Source organism: Emydura macquarii, unplaced genomic scaffold (assembly GCF_026122565.2).
Source record: "Emydura macquarii macquarii isolate MOO-44397 ecotype Brisbane River unplaced genomic scaffold, CSIRO-AGI_Emac_v2 contig_2863, whole genome shotgun sequence".
Classification (NCBI taxonomy): Eukaryota; Metazoa; Chordata; order Testudines; family Chelidae; genus Emydura; species Emydura macquarii.
In genome coordinates this window covers 4,263,500-4,283,916 of record NW_027133000.1, presented here as the reverse complement: position 1 = coordinate 4,283,916, position 20,417 = coordinate 4,263,500, and the positions used below count along the sequence as shown (strand labels likewise).

General features: G+C 43.9%; 1 protein-coding gene across 1 annotated transcript in view; it reads right to left on the bottom strand.

Moving 5' to 3' along the window:
• EGF (epidermal growth factor) overlaps positions 1 to 20,417 on the bottom strand; it is a 90,949-nt gene that overhangs the window by 34,522 nt on the left and 36,010 nt on the right. Inside the window, exons 7-11 of the mRNA XM_067568205.1 lie at positions 19,020 to 19,145; positions 17,866 to 17,988; positions 6,879 to 7,001; positions 5,070 to 5,195; positions 3,063 to 3,199 (exon numbers count right to left, since the gene is read on the bottom strand). Of these exons, the coding sequence (XP_067424306.1) occupies positions 3,063 to 3,199; positions 5,070 to 5,195; positions 6,879 to 7,001; positions 17,866 to 17,988; positions 19,020 to 19,145 (635 nt within the window). The remainder of the gene's footprint in view (positions 1 to 3,062; positions 3,200 to 5,069; positions 5,196 to 6,878; positions 7,002 to 17,865; positions 17,989 to 19,019; positions 19,146 to 20,417) is intronic.

Genomic DNA, 20,417 nt, shown 5'->3' with positions numbered 1-20,417 from the left:
TAATGTGAAGCACAGCCCACGAAACAAGAGGAGGAATAGGCAGAAAGATATATGTTAATATTTAGCTGCCATATTATTTAAATAAATGAAAGCACATGTGTGGAGGGGGATGGATATAATTCGTTCCTGTTCCACCTCTTTTTGCATTTGTTTTTCCTTAAACACCAGGCAGTTAGGACCCGAATCTTAATGGGGTTACAGGTGGGCGCAAAGGTCTGGCCCATACAAAGAACCTTGCAAGGTATCAACCAAAATCTGAAATTCTCCAAAGTCTAGCATTATGATTTCCAGAAGAGCCATTTTATATTTGGCATCAGCAGAGAATTGTATCTTGAACTGCAAAACTGCATGCAAACTAAAACTTTATTGCAAATGCAAACAACAACATAAATGCCTTTGCACTGACTGTAGATTTTTCTTGAGCCTTTAACTCAGCTGGGGCAAACTCTCATTAACTTCAAGGGGTATTTTGCTTGAAAGGAGTGAAGGATCAGACCCACAATGATCCATGACCCCAATTCTACAAAGTCTTATTCATGGGCTTAACTTTAAGCATGTGAGTCGTCCTGTTGCTCTCAAAGGGATGATTTGTGCTTACATAACTCTGCAGGATTGGGGCCTATATATGGAAGTAGAGAAGGCTGGTATTTTTTAAAGTCACAATTTCAAGCCTTTGCAACTATTGCTCATTATCTGGGGAAAACAGCAACAAATGAAATTCACAGTCACCATCTTCTCATTTCTGTGCCTCCCATTCTGTCTGGTAACTACTTCCTTCAATTAAGTACATCTGTTAGAGGGCTTGATCATGCAGCATGCTGAGCTTCTGGCCTCAATCCAGCTAGCACTTCTAGATATTTTTGCTGGATAAGGGCCAGAGTGCTCAGCAATTTGCAGAATTAAGCCCGTACAGAAGCACTGCCTTTTGTGACTGAGACAACATTGCAGATAAGTCCGCTCACAGGTAGAGCACGACTTGCTCCACAGAACAGACTAATTTATAATTACATACCACTATTAAAGGGCCACGGTGTCATGGAAGAGGTAGCTGCATTCCTACATTGGCTGGAATTATCCTTCTGCTAACATTTGTATTGGTTTAATTTTGTGCATCCATTGAAGCTAATGGAAGACTTTTCACTGAACGTAATGAGCTTCAGAGCAGGCTCTCAGAGTGCCCCATAGTACGCCTCTGCGCTGCTCTTTTCTGTGATTTTTATTCCTGTACATTTTTAAATGTTGGGGATGCCTCGGAATAAAAGGTGCTTTAGAAGCGTACGGTGTAATTACAGCAAACACCCCTTTATCTGAAACCCTATTGTCTGAAGCTCCACATTATCCAAATCCTGTCCTTGTTCCCACCCCAAAACAACTGCCTGTGTGCACACATCCCCGCACACACACACACCTCAGTTAGCCACTCCACCCAGCTGCTGGCAGGCAACCCTCAGAGTGAAGCTCCCTGCCACCTGTGCCCAGCTGCCTACATGCACATCCCCTGCCCTTGCCTCCTCACTTCCTCCCCGCACCACGCCTGGGTCAGGGTCTGGCCCTGGCTGATGTAGCACTGAAGTGCCCAGCTCCCTCTTCTGCGTGGCCTACATGCTGCTCCCAGGTGGCCCACAGGAGGTACTGCTGGGGCATGTGTGCCCTGAGCCAAGCAACCCAGGAGCCCGAGTGCTAGGGAATCTGCTGTCTTGTTGTTACTGTCCATGCATAGTGACAACGGCAAAGTCTATACCCAGGGTGGCCAAACTGTGGCTCACAAGTCACGTGCAGCTCTTTTATAGTTAAAGTGTGGCTCACAGAGCTCCCCGCCCCCACTCTCTGCTACCAGACTGCGGGGGAGGGCAGAGGATCAGGGAGCTTGGGGCTTCTGCCTGATGGCGGGGTGGTGGGGTTAGGAGCTTCTGCCCAGCAGGGAGGGAGATCTCAGGGCTTCAGCGTCATGGGTGCCCCCTGCTGGGTCTCTGGCTTCAGCAGGAGTGAGGCTGGAGCCTAGAGCCTCAAGCACCGACAGGCATGCCCCATGGGGCTGGAGCGTCAAGCTTCAGCAGGCATGCCCCAGCTCTCAAATTTCTGAAAATGGTCATATGTGGCTGAGAGGGTCAGTAAGTTTGGCCACCCCTGATCTATACCTCCATCTAGCTGTTTCTGAGTGCAAAGAAGACCGCTGGGGGATTGGGATGAGAGGCTGCCCTCTCATTTATCTGAACTCCCAACTATCCAAATAAAATCTGCGTCCCCCATAAACGGGAGCATACTGCATTCCCTCGGAGAACTGTGGAGATAAGTCTCATTATAGGGAGAAAACTACCTACTATACAAGGCTTAACAAAGCAGCATTCAACCATCCCTCTTCCAAATTCACCACGCTGAAAACACTGGAATAAGGCAGTACTCACTGGCTCCAATCTGGCAAACTGCACTCTGTGGGCAGACTCCTGTGTCCTGCCAGGACTGCCAGGCAGAATCAGGACCACATTCTGTAAGGCTAACAAGCCCACCACATTTGCAGCAGGTTGGTTTAATAATACTAGAGATTTGGGTGCAATGCTTGTTAAAACAGCACTACATATGGTATGGGTTGTGATGCGTATCCATGATAAAGATGCCCTGGTTTTCTATGATCCTTCAATAAAAGTACCTGATGTATTGCCAGGAAATGATTCTGAAGTTTAAACTTGTTTAAAGTGTTTTTGTTCTAGACAGTGTCTCTTTCACCAACACAAGGTGGTCCAATAAAAGATAATACCGCATCCATCTTGTCTTTTTGTTCTTGACTGCACGCTTAAAACTATGTGGGAAATCCAACAATTTTGGCATATGGACCACATTAAACTAATAGATACAGAACTGAAGGGTCATATTTAACCCCTAGCTTTTTATCGTCCTATTCATGACAGAAGAACACGTCAACTGTGGTGCTGGACATTTAGCGGAATGATGCACCACCCCAGCATGTAATCTGGATCACTGGCAGCAAAAAGGTTAAGTTCCAAGGAAGCACAGTCCATTTGTCCTTGCAACACTTCAAAATCCTCTCATTTTTAATGCCTTACCTTACTTTCAACTGGGTCATAGTCCAGTGCTAAGACTATTCCCATCTGCCAGTCGAGCAAACTTGCATAATCTGTTCCATCAAAATTGATGCGGCGGATGTCCTGGCCGTTTGCAAATAACAAAAAGGGCCTGGGGCCTGTTAATGAAATTTTGCATGCATGTTAATTCTTCTCAGCCCAGAGTAATCTGTAGATAAGATGCTTTAAGTGTGATAAAGCAATTAGAGTGCACATTCTCTTCTCTGTCTCTCCTTGCTCTTTTGTTTCTATCATCTTAATCAGAGTTGAACATCAACAAGATCTAATCAGTGAAGAAGGAAAAAGTGAATTGTCTATCACTGAAAGCAGTTGCCTCTTTTCCTTTTATTGCTAAATTTTAAACTGGCACTTATCTCTTCTGCACAGCTGACTGAATAGATATGCTGGATGCACACAGGCCAAATCATGACGTCCTTACTTAGTTATTACTTGGTCCTTTCCTCAGGCAAACTCCCATTAAAGTCAATAGAAGTTTTGACTCAGGAAATATTGAAAGTCTGGGCCCAGGTATATAGAAACTGAACCAGGATGTCTTTTATTTAACAAAGAAGCATAAAGGGAAGTGTTAAAATACAGGACATAAACATAGACTACAGGCCACACTCCTGCCTTCCCTTTTCCCCGCGCCCCATATTGTGGGAATCACTGCAGTGGTTCTCAATCTTTCCAGACTAGTGCACCTCTTTCAGGAGTCTGAAGTCTAAGCCCTGCCACGCAGGACTCAAGCCTGAGCCTCGCTGCCCCAGGATCAAGCATGTCACTTAGCTTCATGGGGCCACGGACAATTGCTCTACTTGCCACCCCCTAATGCCGGTCCTGCCCTTGTGATTGCTCCCATCCCGCAACCCCCAGGTTGAGAAACACTGAGCTAGGTGAGTTGACGTATCCCCCGGAAGAGCTCTGCATCCCCCGGGATACATGTACCCCTGGCTGAGAGCCATTGACTAAGGGCATGTCTACCATGCAATCAAAGGTAGATGTGCTTTAACCTAGCTAGCACAAATGAAAATAGCCATGGAGATGTGGCAGCACGGGGTTCAGTGTGGACTGCACAAGCCTGCCTGGAACCCTGGGTGACGTATTTGCTTTGCCAGCCCACGCTGGCAAATATCCACTGCTATTTTTAGCTAACTATATTAAAGACAGCCCAGGTATGCCTGCCTGAGCTGCAATCACACATCCGACTGCAGCGTAGACATATATTTTAAAATGTAAAAAAGAGGGGAGCTTGGTAGTGCTTTAGTTTATTGCACTAACCTTTCACCCATGGGCCCCGGACTTAAATCTCACTTAGGTCACCAACGAAATTAGTCTGACAGTCTCAATCAATCCCCCAACATTAATTAATTATTGCTGCATTACAGTACTGTCCAGAGGCTACAAGTGAGATTGGAGCACCATTGTGCTAGGCACTGTACAAAGACATTGTCAGAGACTCCCTGCCCCAAGATTTTATGAGCTAAATTGAAATAGCAAAAGGCAAAGACGAAGAATGAAAGGCAGGATTATTAGATGGGGAAACTGAGGCACCAAAATTTAGGTCCTGATCCTGCGAACACGTACATGCTTAGCTCTATACTTGAGAATAAAAGTAAGTGTAATTGTTCACAGGATCAGAGTCTGGTCATCTGTCCAAGGGCACACAGAGTTTGTGGCAGAGGCAGGAATTGAACCCACGGCTCTTCAGTGCCAGTCCAATGACTCAGCCACAAGAAAATCCTTCTTCTCTAGAAACTGTGTACAGACATTGTGGCAAACTGCCAGCTCTGCTACTGTGGGTCCTGCACTTTTCTTTCTCTTGGAGGGTCAGGGTGCCACCTGGTGCTCCTATTGCTGGGCATTTGTCAGCCTGGTAATGCCCATTAGGGTAAGGGGGAAGGAGAGAAGGGACCCGGGCCTACCCTCTGCTCTGGGTTATAACTTTCTTATTATGTAGCCAGGAATATCCAGGAACACTTCAATACTGACCTATAGCAGTGCAGTGTCTTGTATCTCCCTGCAGTTTATATCCAGGAAAACAACCACACTTCCAGGAGAATGGGCTTACAGAGGTACAAATCTGGCTACATCCACCATTATCCAGAGATGTACAGCCTTAAATAGAGCATTTTTAAAAATTAAACTATAGTTATGATATAAAACACTATAAAGTCACAAGTATAAGCAACAGAACATCCCACCATACAATTGTGATTTCAACTATGAAATGGATTTTATGGCTGACAGACATTTCAGGAAGACAGCATTACTGTTGAAGGCCAAAGTTTACCACAATGGATGAAGATTATCAGCGTCTTCTTGTTACGTCTCTTCTTGAGAATTTACAACAGGGGCAGTAGGACATATGAACAGAGCTTGCATGTGTTGATTATTTAATTCAGCTCATTTTACTCTCTCATTTGATCTAGTCAAATCTACAGAAATTAATTACTTCCATTAGATGCTGAACATCTGCACATTGTGCCATGATACAGCAAATTAAAGCCATTCTCTCCCCAGAAAATGAAATGGGTTAGGGCAATAAAGCAATGAAACAAACTGATTTTCTAACTCGACAGGCCATAACATTGTGTTTCATTGCTTCATTTTCTAGCCCATGCCACCTTGTTAGGAGAATGGCTCGTGTCTTCAGCCAGAGCTGATGAGTGCAAGTGATTTACTAGATTTTTTTTAAGTTCACTGCATAGCCCTACCCACACCAAAAGAAACCATTCTTCCCACTCCTGGCCAGATAGGGAATGCGGCTACATTTACACTGCAGCTGGGTGCGTGCCTCCCAGCCCAAGAAGACAGATATGCACTAGCTCCACTAGAGCTAGCATGATAAAAATACCAGGGTGGATGTTGTGGCACATGCTAGTCACCTGACAACTGACCGTCTTGTACTTCAGCAGCTAGACCAAGCCATTCCCTGGACCACAATATCCGCACTGCTATTTTTAGCACATGCCTGTCTCCCTGGGTTGGGAGGTACAGTCCCAGGTGCAGTGTAGACGTTCCCATTGACTACACAAACTGACTCAACTGGGTATACGCAGCAAAAAAAATGTTACATTGACTAAAACTATTCCCACCCCCAACTGATCCTTACTGGATCGTGGCCTCTGTATAACACACACCAGAACGTGCAGGAGCTGTAAGGGGAATTCCTGTGACACAGAGGTTTCAAAGGACTGAAAGGCTGGCAAAGCAGCTGTACATTGTCCCCACCCCCTCTCCGCCGCTGCAGCCCTTGGTGTAGGAGATACTTTGGGAATGGGAGGGGATGTTAGCAAGGGAGGGTGAGTAATAAAAGTGCTTTATACTATGGTTATACAGGCTGCAAAGCAGCCCATAGGCAGCTGAGTTAAGGTTGCCTAAATTAGAGCAGCCCAGAATCTGGAGAGCTGTAAAGTCACCTCTGTTACCTCTCACCCCAGCTCAGCTTTTGAGTTGTACCCTCTGAGCTGTGCCTCCTGAGAGATTCTGACAAGGGAAAATCACTAACCTCTGTGTGTTCTGGAACAAATGTCTGTGTAGTGTCCAGATTAGCATTTACAAAGGAGTCCAGCAGAATATGGCCTGAAGGGGTTCAAATGCTGCTGACAAGAAATATCAACTGGTTCAGATGAGTTCTGTTCATCCAATCAAATGGTATGATTCTCCACTGCCATGCACAGTCATTGACAGCTGTGCAAAGTGAGTGTGAAACACCATCATCCAGATTTAGCGCTCAGCACTAGTAACAAATGCAGACTTTGGCAGCCATTAAAGCAAGAAAAATGTTAATATTCCTACCTGTGCAGGTTTTGCCATCTCCTCTGAGCACTGATCCCTCGGGACAGAAGCAAACAGGCCCTCTAGATGTTTCAAGACAACCATGACTGCATTCAGTGTGATTATTTGCACAGGAAAAGAGTTCTATAGTAATTTGAAAGGGAAAAACCCACACTAAATTCACAAATGTTAATCAGCATTTTTAAAAAGGCACAACAAACATTCATGTGTGGACACAGACAGGAAAATATTTCTGTTTGCTTTTCAAAACCTCTGTCTATTAAGGATAATAAAGGAAAAAGTTGAAATTGTTGCTGTGCTCTGATGCTGTTAATATGTACCTTGTAATTTTAAGCTTTCCAAAATTTTACTGAGGTGTCAGCAAAGTAGCAGTAATTTGTTGCACGTGAAACTGACCAAATAACTGAACAGGCACAGGAGTTCTGTAACTGTGAAGAAGGCCGATGTTTGGGCAAGGAGGGAGGATCCCAAAGTGTGGGCTCCAGTCTGAACCCTAACATCTACACAGCAATTTGTAGCTCTGCAGCCTGAGCCTTGCAAACCCAAGTCAGCTGACCCAGGCCAGCCACGGCAGTGCCACGGGCCTTTTATTCCACTGTAGACACACCCTAAGACAGTGGTTCGCAACCTGTGGCCCAGGGGGCAAAAGTAGCCCACAGGAGCTTTCAAAGTGGCCCATCACTTCCCTCCCACTGGCTGCAGAAGGGAGCCGTTGCCTAAGAACCTTGGTGGAGTGTGTTGCCGTGGGGCTAAAAGACCGGTGCAGGCTCCAGGGGGGCAGGGGATCAGCGCTCCCCTCCCCTTAGCTGTAGCAGGGAGCACAGCAAAGTGCTTCACCTGGGTCCCTAGGTGATGGGGTCCGTACTGGAGCCAGAAGAAGTGGAGCACCGATCTCCCTTCGCCCTGGCTACAGAAGGGAGCCACTGCCTAGGGACCCAGGTGGAGTGCATGGGGCTACAGGATGCATGCAGTTTCCCTGCTGCAGCTAGGGGAACAGGAGAACCTCCTCACTGAACATCTTCCATCTGGCTGCAGGGAGGGTGAGGAGGGGGACTGCTGGCAGAGACTGGTGGCCTTTCAGGGTAGTAAAAATTATATCTGTGGCCCTCGAGCTAAAAAGGTTGGGCACCACTGCCCTAAGGGTACTGCAATATGAGCTCTGGGTTAGCAGGACTTGAGCCACTGAAGCTGGGATTACCTTGAGCATCTACACTTAATTGTCAACCCTACATTAAGAATTTTCTAACCTGGGCTGAAACCTGGGGCTCCGGCATTCACACTGCAACACACAGACCTGAGTCAACCAGCCATTGCTGCAATGCAGCCTCCTGCAATGTGGCTACTCTAGCCCTTTGACCATGGGTGCACTGAGAGAAAACTTGACTGTCCACCCTGCACATTACCAGGCGTTTGAACAGCCACCCAGCACATCTTGCTAAGCCGTCATTTTGGTCAGTACACTCCCAGCTGCTGGGGCCAGCAACATGGAAGAGGCGCCATTTGAAGAACTTCTCTTGCTTGTGCTCTCACTCGTGTGTCAGGAAACAGGCAGAGCTTCTGTGAGACGTAGGTGGACACGTTGGCTGCATTTCCTAACCCACCAAGGCACCTGACAGAGCTTATGATGGAGCAAGAGAAGCAGGACACAGACATGGCAGACTCATACTGACTGATGCTGCTCGTGACACTCGGTATTTCTGGAGCAGGGCCACATCATCATGCAGACCTGGGGTGATCAGCAGTGGGCCAAGAACTTTTGCATGAAGAAAGCTACATTTCTGGAGCTCTGTGAGCAGCTTGTTCTGATCTCCTGTGTAAAACCTCACACAAGGACAGCCATGCCCATCCAAAAGCAAGTTGCTATAATCAGCTGGAAGCTGGCAACCCCAGACTGTTATATGTCTGGTGCCAGCCAGTCTGGTGTTGGAAAGTCAACTGTGGGTAAAGCTGTGGTGGAGGTTTCTGAGACAATCAGGCGTGTGGTTTACCCCAAGATGGTGGGCATAAAAGATATTCCTGAAGCAACTGCTGGCTTTGAGAGAATTGAATTTCCAAACTGCACCAGGGCCATTGATGGGACTCATGTGCCTATAGCTTGCACTCCTTCAGGAGCACATGGGCACATAAACCACAAAGGGTGCTATTCCATTGTTATGCAGGCCCTTGTGGACACAGAGGTCGATTTATGAATGTCAATGTGGGCTGTACTGGGAAAGTTCATGTAGTCAGGGGTTTTCCTCCCATCAGGAGTCTGCATTCCTGGACAGGCTGGGACACTATTCCCACCAAATTACATTGTCAAACAGAATTACTGTCCCACCATTATTCTGGGGGACCCTTTTCTCTTGGTTTATGAAACAGTACCTGATTTCAGATACCCTGGCGAAAGACGCTTTAATTACACCCTCAGCAAGTGCAGAATGGTTGTTGAATGTATTTGTTAGAATGAAATCCCGTTGGAGATGACTACTGACCCATTTGGATTCCAGTGTCATCAATGCTGGGCACATTACTGCGGCTTGCTGTGCTCTTCATAATGTTTGCGAAGCCAGAGGTGAACCTTTATTAATTTAAATACACAGTGTATGAAATGACACAGTAATAGCAATACACTTTCTTGATAAAATAAAAAGCTTTATTTATAGACATGCATTAGAAAAGTAAAACATTAGCCCATTGCCAGGCAGGCCAGCTGCCATTACCACACCATCAACAACAGAACTTTGGCAAAAATAAAACTTAAAAAAACCCCAAAAACGTGCATGAACAAGTTCAAACAGTGAAACCTTGTTCAAGACAGAAATCCTCTGGCACTGCATGTCCCCTGAACCCCATTCTCCTTTTCCTTCTTTCCCCTTTTGCCACACAGCTGGCACTAGGGGAGAGGTGGAGGCCCTCACAGGGGATGGGATCAATATACAGGGCTGCATGTGGCAAAGTTGCCCTCCCCAGCTGCTCATGTGACCTGATGGCATGGGCCAACCAGCCACGGAGTTTTCCAAGCTGTTTCTGGACTGCATCACATGGTACCACACAGGGGACTCACGCCATGGTGTGGGTGATTCAGCAGAAGCCGGTAGTCTTGTGGCTATTAGTGACATCAGCCTCTCAAACAGTTCTTTCTGCTGAGCTCTCTCCTCCTCCCTTAGCCACCATTCCTGTTCCAGGAACTGCCAAGCAAGTGCATGTTCCCAATGCTGAAACCCTGTCCTCAAGCTGTGCAGTCAGCCTGAGCCTTTCCTCTAGCTGCAAGTCCCTCGGTCTTTGGTACTTCATCTGCTCATTGGCCCTATCCAGAACTTCAACCAGAAGTTCACCATGGAAACACTTCCTCTTGGAATGGCTCATGAAGATATGTTGGCCCAGCCTTCTGCTACAGTAGAGATCGAGGGTCCTGGAACAGGACAAGATACAGAGGGTTATTGTCTCATATAGCTCAATGCAGGAGCACAGAAAAAATCCTCATGGAATTTCAAGGACATAAAATGTTACTTTTCCAGACTGAACTTCAGTATATTGTGAGAGGGATACGTCAGAGCAAACAGAAGGCCCCTCGACACAGCCTGGTTAATTTCATTGAAAGACGTGCAGAGACAATGGTAAGTTACAAATGCACAACTGTTTTTTGTTTTCTAAAAATTGCAGAATTATCTGGGTATGGGGCAGGTGGGTGCACATCAATGGCCATGCTACAAAAGCTTTTTCTATCATTTCAGGCTTTCAACACATTGGAGGACATAACAGTTCTTGTGGCAAAGAGAGATGTTATTCCAAACTGCTAGTGGGAAATCTGCAGTGTATGCAACTAAAGTATTAAACATGTAGTGATTGAATAGCACATCTATGAGTGACGTGGACTGGTCAGCTACCAAGGTGGCCTGGAAAATATGCCCTTCCCCAAAATGCGACTACCTATCTGAAGTTCCTGCTTCAGGAAAAGCTTGTAACTATCAGCACCTAGGATTGGGTCAGAATTCATGAGGGAATCAATAGGATGCTGGATTAGCATCCACAAGGCTTAGTTTGTTATGGCTGCATGCAAACACACACAAGTCTAGAGCTAGCCTCCTTATCCATATGCCTCCTGCCACATTTCTGGACAAAATTTCAAAGCCCAGTCAAAACTGGCACAAATGATTTGGTTACATATGGACTGCATGGGCTACCTTTGGCTGAAAAGGGACTACATTTGTAAATGGAAAATACTGCCACTGCCCTGCCCTCCCTAGTTCACTGTTTCCAGGCAGCTTGTTACGCCATTGAGTGGATACGGAGCGGCATACTTACGGGCATAGCAACGTAAGGTTATTCTTTTTAAGAAACAGGAATGGCCTAAGCAAAAATCTGAGCCTTCTCAAGTCAAAATTCACTTTCAAGGTGTTTTTACAATTTTGCATTTCCTGGTCACCATTCTGAACACCACATGGTGGAGGAAGGGGGAGGCAAGCCGCTGGTGGCAGACAACCCGCCATTAGCAGAGCCATGTGCTAGCTGGGGCTTCTAACAACTTTTGCATTGGTTCATAGAATGGAAATCCCTCCCATTACTGTATCAACAAACATTACAAGGGAGCCAGAAACTTACCATGCTCAGGGAAGTTTTTGTTCCTTCCATGGTCTGCTGCAAGCTCCGCAGCAAGCTGTTCCTCAGGGGTGGCATCAAACAGCTCCTCAGAGTACGGTCCCAGCATGTGCTGATGCTCCTGCTCCAAAGCCTTCTCTGGGACCGGTTTCAGCAACAGAATCACTTCCTCACTCGGTGTCTGCTGCTGACTCCCATCAGTCCCCATGCTGGATTCTGGGGCCTCAGAGCACCATCCTGGCTGACCAGGTCATCACCAGACCGCTGTTGGCTCTGGGCGTGGCACAGTGCCCAGCACTGGACAAACTCTTCATAAAATGGCCATGATGTCAGCGAGTTGCCTAAGGTGCAGTTCTGGTCCCTGGTTTTCCTGTATTTAATCTGCTCCCTGCACTTGTCACCAGTCCAGTACATTTTCAACTCTGACAGCTTCTTTGGTATTTGCTGGTAGGTGTGGTCATTCCTGGTACTTTCACGGAAGTCCACAGCTTTGCTGGCTTTGCACAAAAAAATTACCAAACTCTGGCTGTGCTCCCGTGACCATGAACCAGCGTGCTTTGCAACAGACTTCTTCTGTTCAGTCTCTATTGCAAATATAGAAGGCTATCTGAGGGTGTGCTTGCAACTGAGTGTGCAGAAGACAATGGGAGGGTTAAACACTGACTCACATAGCTGCTGCACTAAACTAAGGGGGCTGCTTCCATTTCCCTGAAGTCAACTGGAGATTCTTGGGATAAAGGGGACAAAGGAAATTGTCCCATGGACTGTGGACACTAAGGCACGGGCAGCAGGTGGCTAGCCTGAGTCTCTATCATTGCCATAATGTGCTCACTGCTATTTTTTGCTCATCAGCTCAAACAAAGCTAGCCCAAGCCTGGCAACCCCATTTGGGATGCTCACTCACAGCTGTCATGTAGCTATACCCCAAGTGCTACAGTAATACAAACAATTAATAATAATAGTGACTGAAGGCAGAAGTAAATGGTGGGAAAAACCAACAGCTACCAATGCATAGCCTTCCCCCATTCAGCCATCACAAGAAACTGATCACATGGGCTACAATCTCTTGTTTCCAACATATGATCCCTCATAACTGTCTCAGTAACTGTTATACTGCCTGTTGTGGACAGAAAACTTATGATGATTCTTTCAATTGTTTTAGTAAATTCAGCAAGAGGCTCATAATAGGTACACATTCATAAATAAATACAAAGAACTGTTCCTTTTCTCTTGAGTACCATTGTAGTAAATTCTGCCATTAATTTCTGTAGGAGAAAATAGGTTTTTTAGATAGCACAGAACTGCTTTTCTGGTTTTTAGCCACACGGACAGGACTTTCCATTACAACTGTTGACAGTGTCAACAACGTCTTTAGGTTTCCTTCATTAATACTCTTTCCCTTTCAATTAATTAGACAGGAAAACAGCTCTAGATGTCCTCCTTCCAGCCAACATATCTGTTTCTTTACACTGCCTTAGTGCCATATGGCAACATCTGTTGGGAGGAGCTGAAACTGGAACAAATGCAGGTTTCCCACAGATGCTGGCTTAAATGGTACATAGTTACAGTAAATATTCCTTATCCAAGGCAACTGTTCTCTGCGCTGCATTTTTCTGACCTCTAAGTACCTTGAAAATGACCTCACATTAAATCCCTTATAGGAACTTATGGCTTTAGAATGAAGAGATTTATATAATAAACAGGGAATCATCAAAGTTTCAGGCTACTGTGTAGGCTTCCATTATTCCAGCTCTCTGCTTGGTTGAGAAGATGTTCTGGTGTTACGATTATGTGCACACTTTATGGGGTGGGAGTCATTCTGTACTATAGAAATTATAGAACAGTAATCTAGGAGTTAAATTAATTCATGTTTGGTCCCTCGCCTATCTCAGAAGCGGATTATCTTCTTCTCACCCTTATATCACTGGTCAGCACTTAAATACTAAGGTGATAAGTGCCTTGAAAAATAACTAAGATGATCTATGGATTGACTGATTAACAGAGTGATGAGCAGCATTGAAAATGTTCCCAGTCCCAAGGAGCTGCATGTAAGATAGTGACATGAATAAATCACTCAAAGATAGGGCCTCCTTCCTAAGCTTCTGCATTCCATGCAAGGGCCGGTCACAACTGCAGTCCCTGAGCTCAGGAGAGCATAGGAACTTCTCCTCCCTCTGTATGCCCCTAGGTGCACACTTGGAGGTGCACAGAAGCACCACCTGCTCCATAATAGTGCCTGGTGCAGGCCAGGTGCACCAAGGAAAGCAGACTGTACCACCCTGGAGTACCATAACGACACCTCCCCGTCCCACCGTGCACCAAAATGGGATTATGCCTTTTAGAGCATGCTACTCCTGGGACAGTGCAGTGCCTCATTGCCTGTGCCTAAATGCCACAACTAAGTCCAGGACAGCTTGGGAATAAGTGCCAGGCTAGCAGCCAACTGTACGATTCTGTGAGATTTCATGAGCTACAGAACACACCCAAACAGCAAACCTGTGAAAAATAACAGTGGCATGTAAAGTGGTGAAATGAAACACCTTTAAAATACACCTGGGCAACAGAGGACAACTTCAGCCCACAGACACTTTTTTTAAAACACATCTTCTTTCCCTCATGGGTAAGTGTAGCACGTAAAAGAAAAGGCACTTTCCAACCACTGTCTGAAAATTAACACAGCACAGGTAGCATTGAGGGGACATAATACACATGCATGCTTATCCTAATCAAGCACACAAGGAAACGCAGTTAAAGAGCCCTGTTGCACTGGTAGCCACAAAGACTTTCCAAGCCCATGTTTCCAAACAGCTTTCCAAGAACAACCTAAGGAACATTGTATCAGTATAAATCTGAGTGGAGGGTTAGATCATTTTAGGGCCTCAACAAAGGAACACATTAGGCTGTACCACATGCATGACTTCCCCATCATGCCCCCTCTTGGTCAAACATGGTGATGCAAGCAGTCCCTGCCTCAGTTTCCTCCTCTGAGGTAGGTCCCCTCAGCTTTCCCCACACAGATCAGCATTAGTTAGGCCCTCCAGCCAAGTCACTAAACACATTTAACCCCTTCTGTGATAACCCAAGTCCAGACAAACAAAAGATTCTGCCACCCCACCCGGACTACCTTTTCTCAGCCCTCTTTATGAAGTCCCGGTGTTCATCAGGCTAACAGCTGACCCCATTTTTCCCTCCCCTTCAGGTTGGGAGGCAGCTAATTATGGCACAGGTGAGGCTAATTGAACAGGGCTACCTGGCTGGCCCAAGGCCTCCAGGCCCTTAAAGGGGTAGGCTGCCCCATTACAGGCCCTTGTGAGGAAACTTATGCAAAAGTTCTTTACAAGATATTCAAAGCATTGTGCACCTGTCATACCCCGCATCCCCCACCCCACATCAGCTGGGGTTGAGAGTTCAATGGGACCAGCAAGGGGAATGCTCCCCTGAGTCCTGGCTGGCTCAGTCCTGCAAGAGGGACACTCACTCCTCCACCTGCAGACATTTCTCCTGATAAGCCAAGTGCAGCCAGGGAAGACAGAGATGTAGGTGACCCCAAGAGCTCCCTCCTGCTGGTTATGATGTAAAACTGTGTCCTCATTGCCTGATAGAGGTTAAAGTGCTACTAATAGCAGGGCCAGCCCTAGAGCAAACAGCGCACCGGGTGAGGAGTGTCTTCGGCATTATTTGTTAAACTTTTGAATAGCTTATTTTTTATTGCATTTGTAGCCCATGTCATGGCTTTGATGCACAATTTGAATGCCGGATTTACTCCTATCATATAAGTTGATAAATACCTGAAGCATTTTATTTCAAATATTCTATTTTGTCGCTAACAACAAAAAGAGCCCAGCACCCGCCAAACCCGGCACCTCATGCGGTCATCTGGGTCACCTGCCCCTAAATCCAGCCCTGACTAACAATGCTGAGGCCTGACTAATAATGCTGAGGCCTGACATTTTATCCCATCTCTATGCACTGTGTTTTTATTCACCTTCGTTTCCTGATCAAGAGGACTAGGTGCACAAAATTACTTTCTGGTTTCCACATACAGTAAGGATTTAGGTATTCATAAGCCCAAATCTTACACTCAGCAGCTAGATCTGCCTCACAGAAATGGCACTTAGGAGTGCCTCATTTCTGCCTCACAGAAATGGCACATAGGAGACACTTAGGCTCAGACCCTCAGTGATTTCAACGAAGTTAGGAAACTATATACCACTGAGGATCTGGGCCTCAGACACTACGGTGACAAGTGTGGTGTAAGAACTTACATAAAACAGAACAGAACCATGGCAATGAATAAAAAATTCAAAGAAATTTTTGTATGGCTAAACACCATCCTGGCCGGGCAACTCTAAATGAATGAAATCATGACTAAAAATTAGACCAATGAAACATGAATAAAATACTGTTGAAATTACTTCATTGATCCAGATCAGTTACTAAAATGTCTCTAAGGAATTGGAGTAGCAAAAAGGGAAATTTTAAAACGTTCAAGAAATTATATGCCATTAGGCCAGCTGACTGGGAATATATGAGCTTGTCAAATTTATGGCCCTGATGAGAAACAAATCTAGAAAATGTGTCATAAAGAGATCATTTCACATCACAGTGAGAAGATGTGCAAGGTCTAACACACAAGGAAAATACTACACAGAAAAACAAAAAATAGCAGCATTCCTAAGCTTCAAACTATAAAGGTTTTAACCAGAACATCAATTTAAGAAGATATTCCAAGAAGAAAAAAATATCCTACTTTCCCTTTTGATATATCGGAGCATATTGGAGGCTTACTCCAAGAGTACATATTATATGTATTTCATATAACATAAATACTAGGAGTTGTAAGATGTGAATCTATAGAAATGACTGCCTTAGTTTCACAATGACATATGTCAAAAAATGACAATCGTTCTACTGCTGCAGAATGAGATGGAGGTGTGATTTCAATTTTCGTGCTTTCAGGATACAGTATTTCCATTATTAATCAACCACAAGAATCTGTATTATGGTATATATTATGGTTCATTGCACTATCTACAAGCTGTTTGAAGTCAGATAATCGGAAAACATATGTTTATATAAGCTTAGAGTTGTTTGACATCTCTCCTACATACATATGCTATGTTCTAGAGACATTTTACTTGTTTTCTTATATAGGGGTTATATCACTTACAGAATACCTTGGTAAATGGAATAAAATGCCTCACAAAATAAAACAAATCACTCAGTAAAAAGATTTCTTAGATATACAATTATTTCCATATAAGGAGTATATGACCATGAGAAGTGAGAGGATGATATAATGTAATCTGACGGCTGGAAATTTTTGTAATTTTCCCAAAATGCCAGGTGCACAATATATGCCTGGTTGAAATGACAGTATATCAGGTCACATACATTTGTGCTACTGTAACACACTAGTGCGTGTGTTAGAGGTCCCCTCTCTGTACTGACTCACTAGGGATATGTGAATCTATTACACCCTCAAACACAGAGCCCTGGCTCTGTAGCTCAAATTGTTTCAGCATATTCCTTTAGCTCTGGAGGCCCCAGTTCAGTCTCCAATGTGTCAGCCAAGATGGTAGCCATCACACTACCAAAATGAAACATTTTCAGCACTCATTTTCACTTCCCTGCTTGTCTTATAACTTTGCATAATCATAAAAATACAGTATCCATATTTTCAAAGAATGTTTCAGAAAGACAAACATGAATGCAGTGAGGCAAAATAACTTGGCAGTCTCATCATTCCCATTCTAAGCATGAGAGATAATGCTATGGTAGCTAGCTCAGAGTTGCTATCATTTGAAAAAATCTTCAGGAAAAGTTCTCCAAATAAGTCAGGAGCCCGAGGTCCACAGGGCTCCTACTTACCCACACAAGTGAGATCTCTGTGTGCATTTTGGTAAATTTTATATTGTTATATGATTACCTTAATTATCATCATCACCTCAAAATTGATATTCTCTCAAGCTGTTCTTAAAGATCAAGCAAGATAAAAAAATTCACTAACTCCTATGTTCTGTGTCTCATATATTGCATTGTGATATTTATCATCACAATGTTGCAAAAATCTACTGTCAGCATTGCAAAAGTACATATACCGCCAGTGATGGGAGAACCCCAAAAGTTGAGGTTCATAGCTTGGAACTGATTCAGGTAAACATCCTAGAATTTGGATGCTCAGTTAATTCGTGTAGGCTCCATGAGACTCTCACTTGATTATTCACATGTAAGTTATACTTCCTCAAACATGACCTCTGAATTTGGCTCACTGAGTCTAAGCTGATCTAATTTACATATCAAAGGGCTGAAAGACAGAAATGTAGCAAACTGGAAACACTAGGTTTTTGTGTAAGTGAGGACTCCAGGATCAGTCCTCATATATTTATGTATTACAGCTACTTACCATGACATGTTTTCCTATCAGGCAGCAGAATAAAACCGCTTGGGCATGTACAGTAATAGGAGCCAGGGATGTTTACACATCCCAGAGTACAGCCATGGTTCCAAAAAGCACATTCATTGACATCTGACAAGAGAAACAATTGTATGTCAGAGTAGGGTCATTATATTCAATACATGTAAGGACATGGATTAATAAAGCAAACTAACACAAAGTTCAAAAATAAATTATTATTTAATTGTTCTAATGAAGATTGGATATTTCATTTTGTAAAATATGCTGGTCTTAATAAACTATGAAAAATAAGCTCATAGAGTTTAGTCAAACAAGTTTGAAAAAGCTTCTAGTTAAAGTTCCGATTTATAAATTTAAAAAGTGCTGCAATGCCAGATATTTAAAGGTATTTAGGCACCTAAAGATGCAGATAGGCACCTAGATACTTTAACAATCTGGTCTTGTGTGACTTAGGGCAGAATTTGCAAAAACACCTATGTGATTTAGGATCCCAAGTTCCACTTTATAAAGTGATTCCATTTTATTTCAATGTGAGTTAGACACCTGACCTGCTTAGACACTTTTGAAAATCCCACTAGGCACCAACTGCATCTTTAAGTGCCTAAATATTTTTGTAAATATGACTCCTGCGTGATTAGTGTGCTTTTATAAACTTTACCCTAAGACAAGTTTTACAACTTAAAGAAAAAAGTTCAAAGAAAAATACAAGACTATTTAATTTGGATTAAAACAGGTGAGGTAAAATTTTCAAAGGTAAGTGGTTTAGGAGCTTGAGTCACTTTTGAAAATGTGACTAAATCACTTAGGCGTGTTTTGAACATTTTACCCTTGGAGTTTGATTCATTTCAATTCTTATGAGCACCCAAAATTATGCATGCTTATCTGAAGGTCATCTGACTAATCCAAACTGAGACTGCAGCATTTCACAAGAACAGACTTTCTGGCAGTATTTTGGTACTTCTGCTTATAGACTCACTCAGAAACTGGACACATGAAAATGAAATATAATAAGGAAAAAAAGTTAACTGGCATTTTTAGAACTGCCGCAAGACATGTAATTCAACATTTGAGAAAAGGTAGAAGTGTGGGAGGAAGCATATCCAGTTGGCTCATCCATCCCACGATTTGAGTCCATATATTACCTTCACAATATTGCCTAGTTCTACTTAAAACAAATCCATTAGAACACTTGCACCGAGGGGTCTTGGAGTCATCTCTGCAGATGCTTCTCGTGCAGTTTTCTTTGTTTGAAAGGCAGGATCTGAGTTCTGGAAAAGCAAATATTTTCTAGGATGGAGATTGATTTATAATATAGAAAATTTACCTTTCCATACAGAACCTGATTTCATAGTCACTCCCCATGTGGAAATCACATTGACTTCAAAGACAAATTTCATACATGGAGCCACTGCACAATTGGACCCATGGTATTAGGTGAGAAAGAAGGACACAAGCATCTTTGATTTCCCCCTCCAAATCCTGCCTCAAAACCCATTCACCATGCTTTCCACCAATGATTTCCACCCTTGTGTTGTCTACTCATTATTATTATTATATGGACTGAGGGATCAGAACCCCAATGGACTAGGCACTGTACAAACACCGAACAAAAAGATGGTCCCTGCCCCAAAGAGTTTACAATCTAAAGCTTATCTTACCTCGGTCTGTCCTATAAAACAGCAGAACTACTGCTGTACAAATTAACATTTTTATTTGTGTTATCTTTTATCACTCCTTTCCCGACAACCTTCCTTTGTCCGTTACCTTCAAGTTCTATGTTTGTCCAATTTAGACTATAAAATTTTAGGGGGAAAGGACTGTAAAGCCATCCAAGATTAAGATGCTATGTGCATGTTCAGTATTTAATAATCATTTTAGTAAGTAATATGAAACTTCTTTCATGAACTGACCATAAAGCCTACAGAGCAGGATCACATTAGAAATAGCACTAACACATTAATACTCTTTTAAAGGCCCCTGAAATATTTCCAGACAGACCAGGGAGCCACACTAATCATGAAACCCGTGTTTACCCAGCTATTGCTTTGTGATATTTAAAGTCACTGATTAAGTTGACTGTTTGTTTGTGTCCTGAGATTTGTGTTAATATCTAATAGTCTAGGTGCCTCTGTCACAAGTCAAAAATACACTTAACCAAAATAAATCCATCATCTCACCACCCAGCACAAAACTCAACTCCCAACTATATTTTTCCTCCAGCTAACCTCCTCTCCTCCAAACAGCCCCCAAAACCCCACTAAAGAGATAAATTTGGCAGCACTCACTGACATTCAACAAACCAAGGTTATTTTGGACCAAAGGAGGGATTGGGTTCCAGAGTTCACAGAGTAGGTCCTACTGCCAGTCCCCTCTTCCTTTATTCAGGTGATCCAGCTAGAGTGCCTCCATCCATCACAGCTGGGGCAGAAAGCCCTAGGAGGAGAGAGGGGGGAATCTCCAGTATGTAGGTTCCAAGTCTAGTCAGTTTTTATTGTATTCATCTGCCAATTCTAAGGAAATCTCTTCTCTTTCAAGTATTG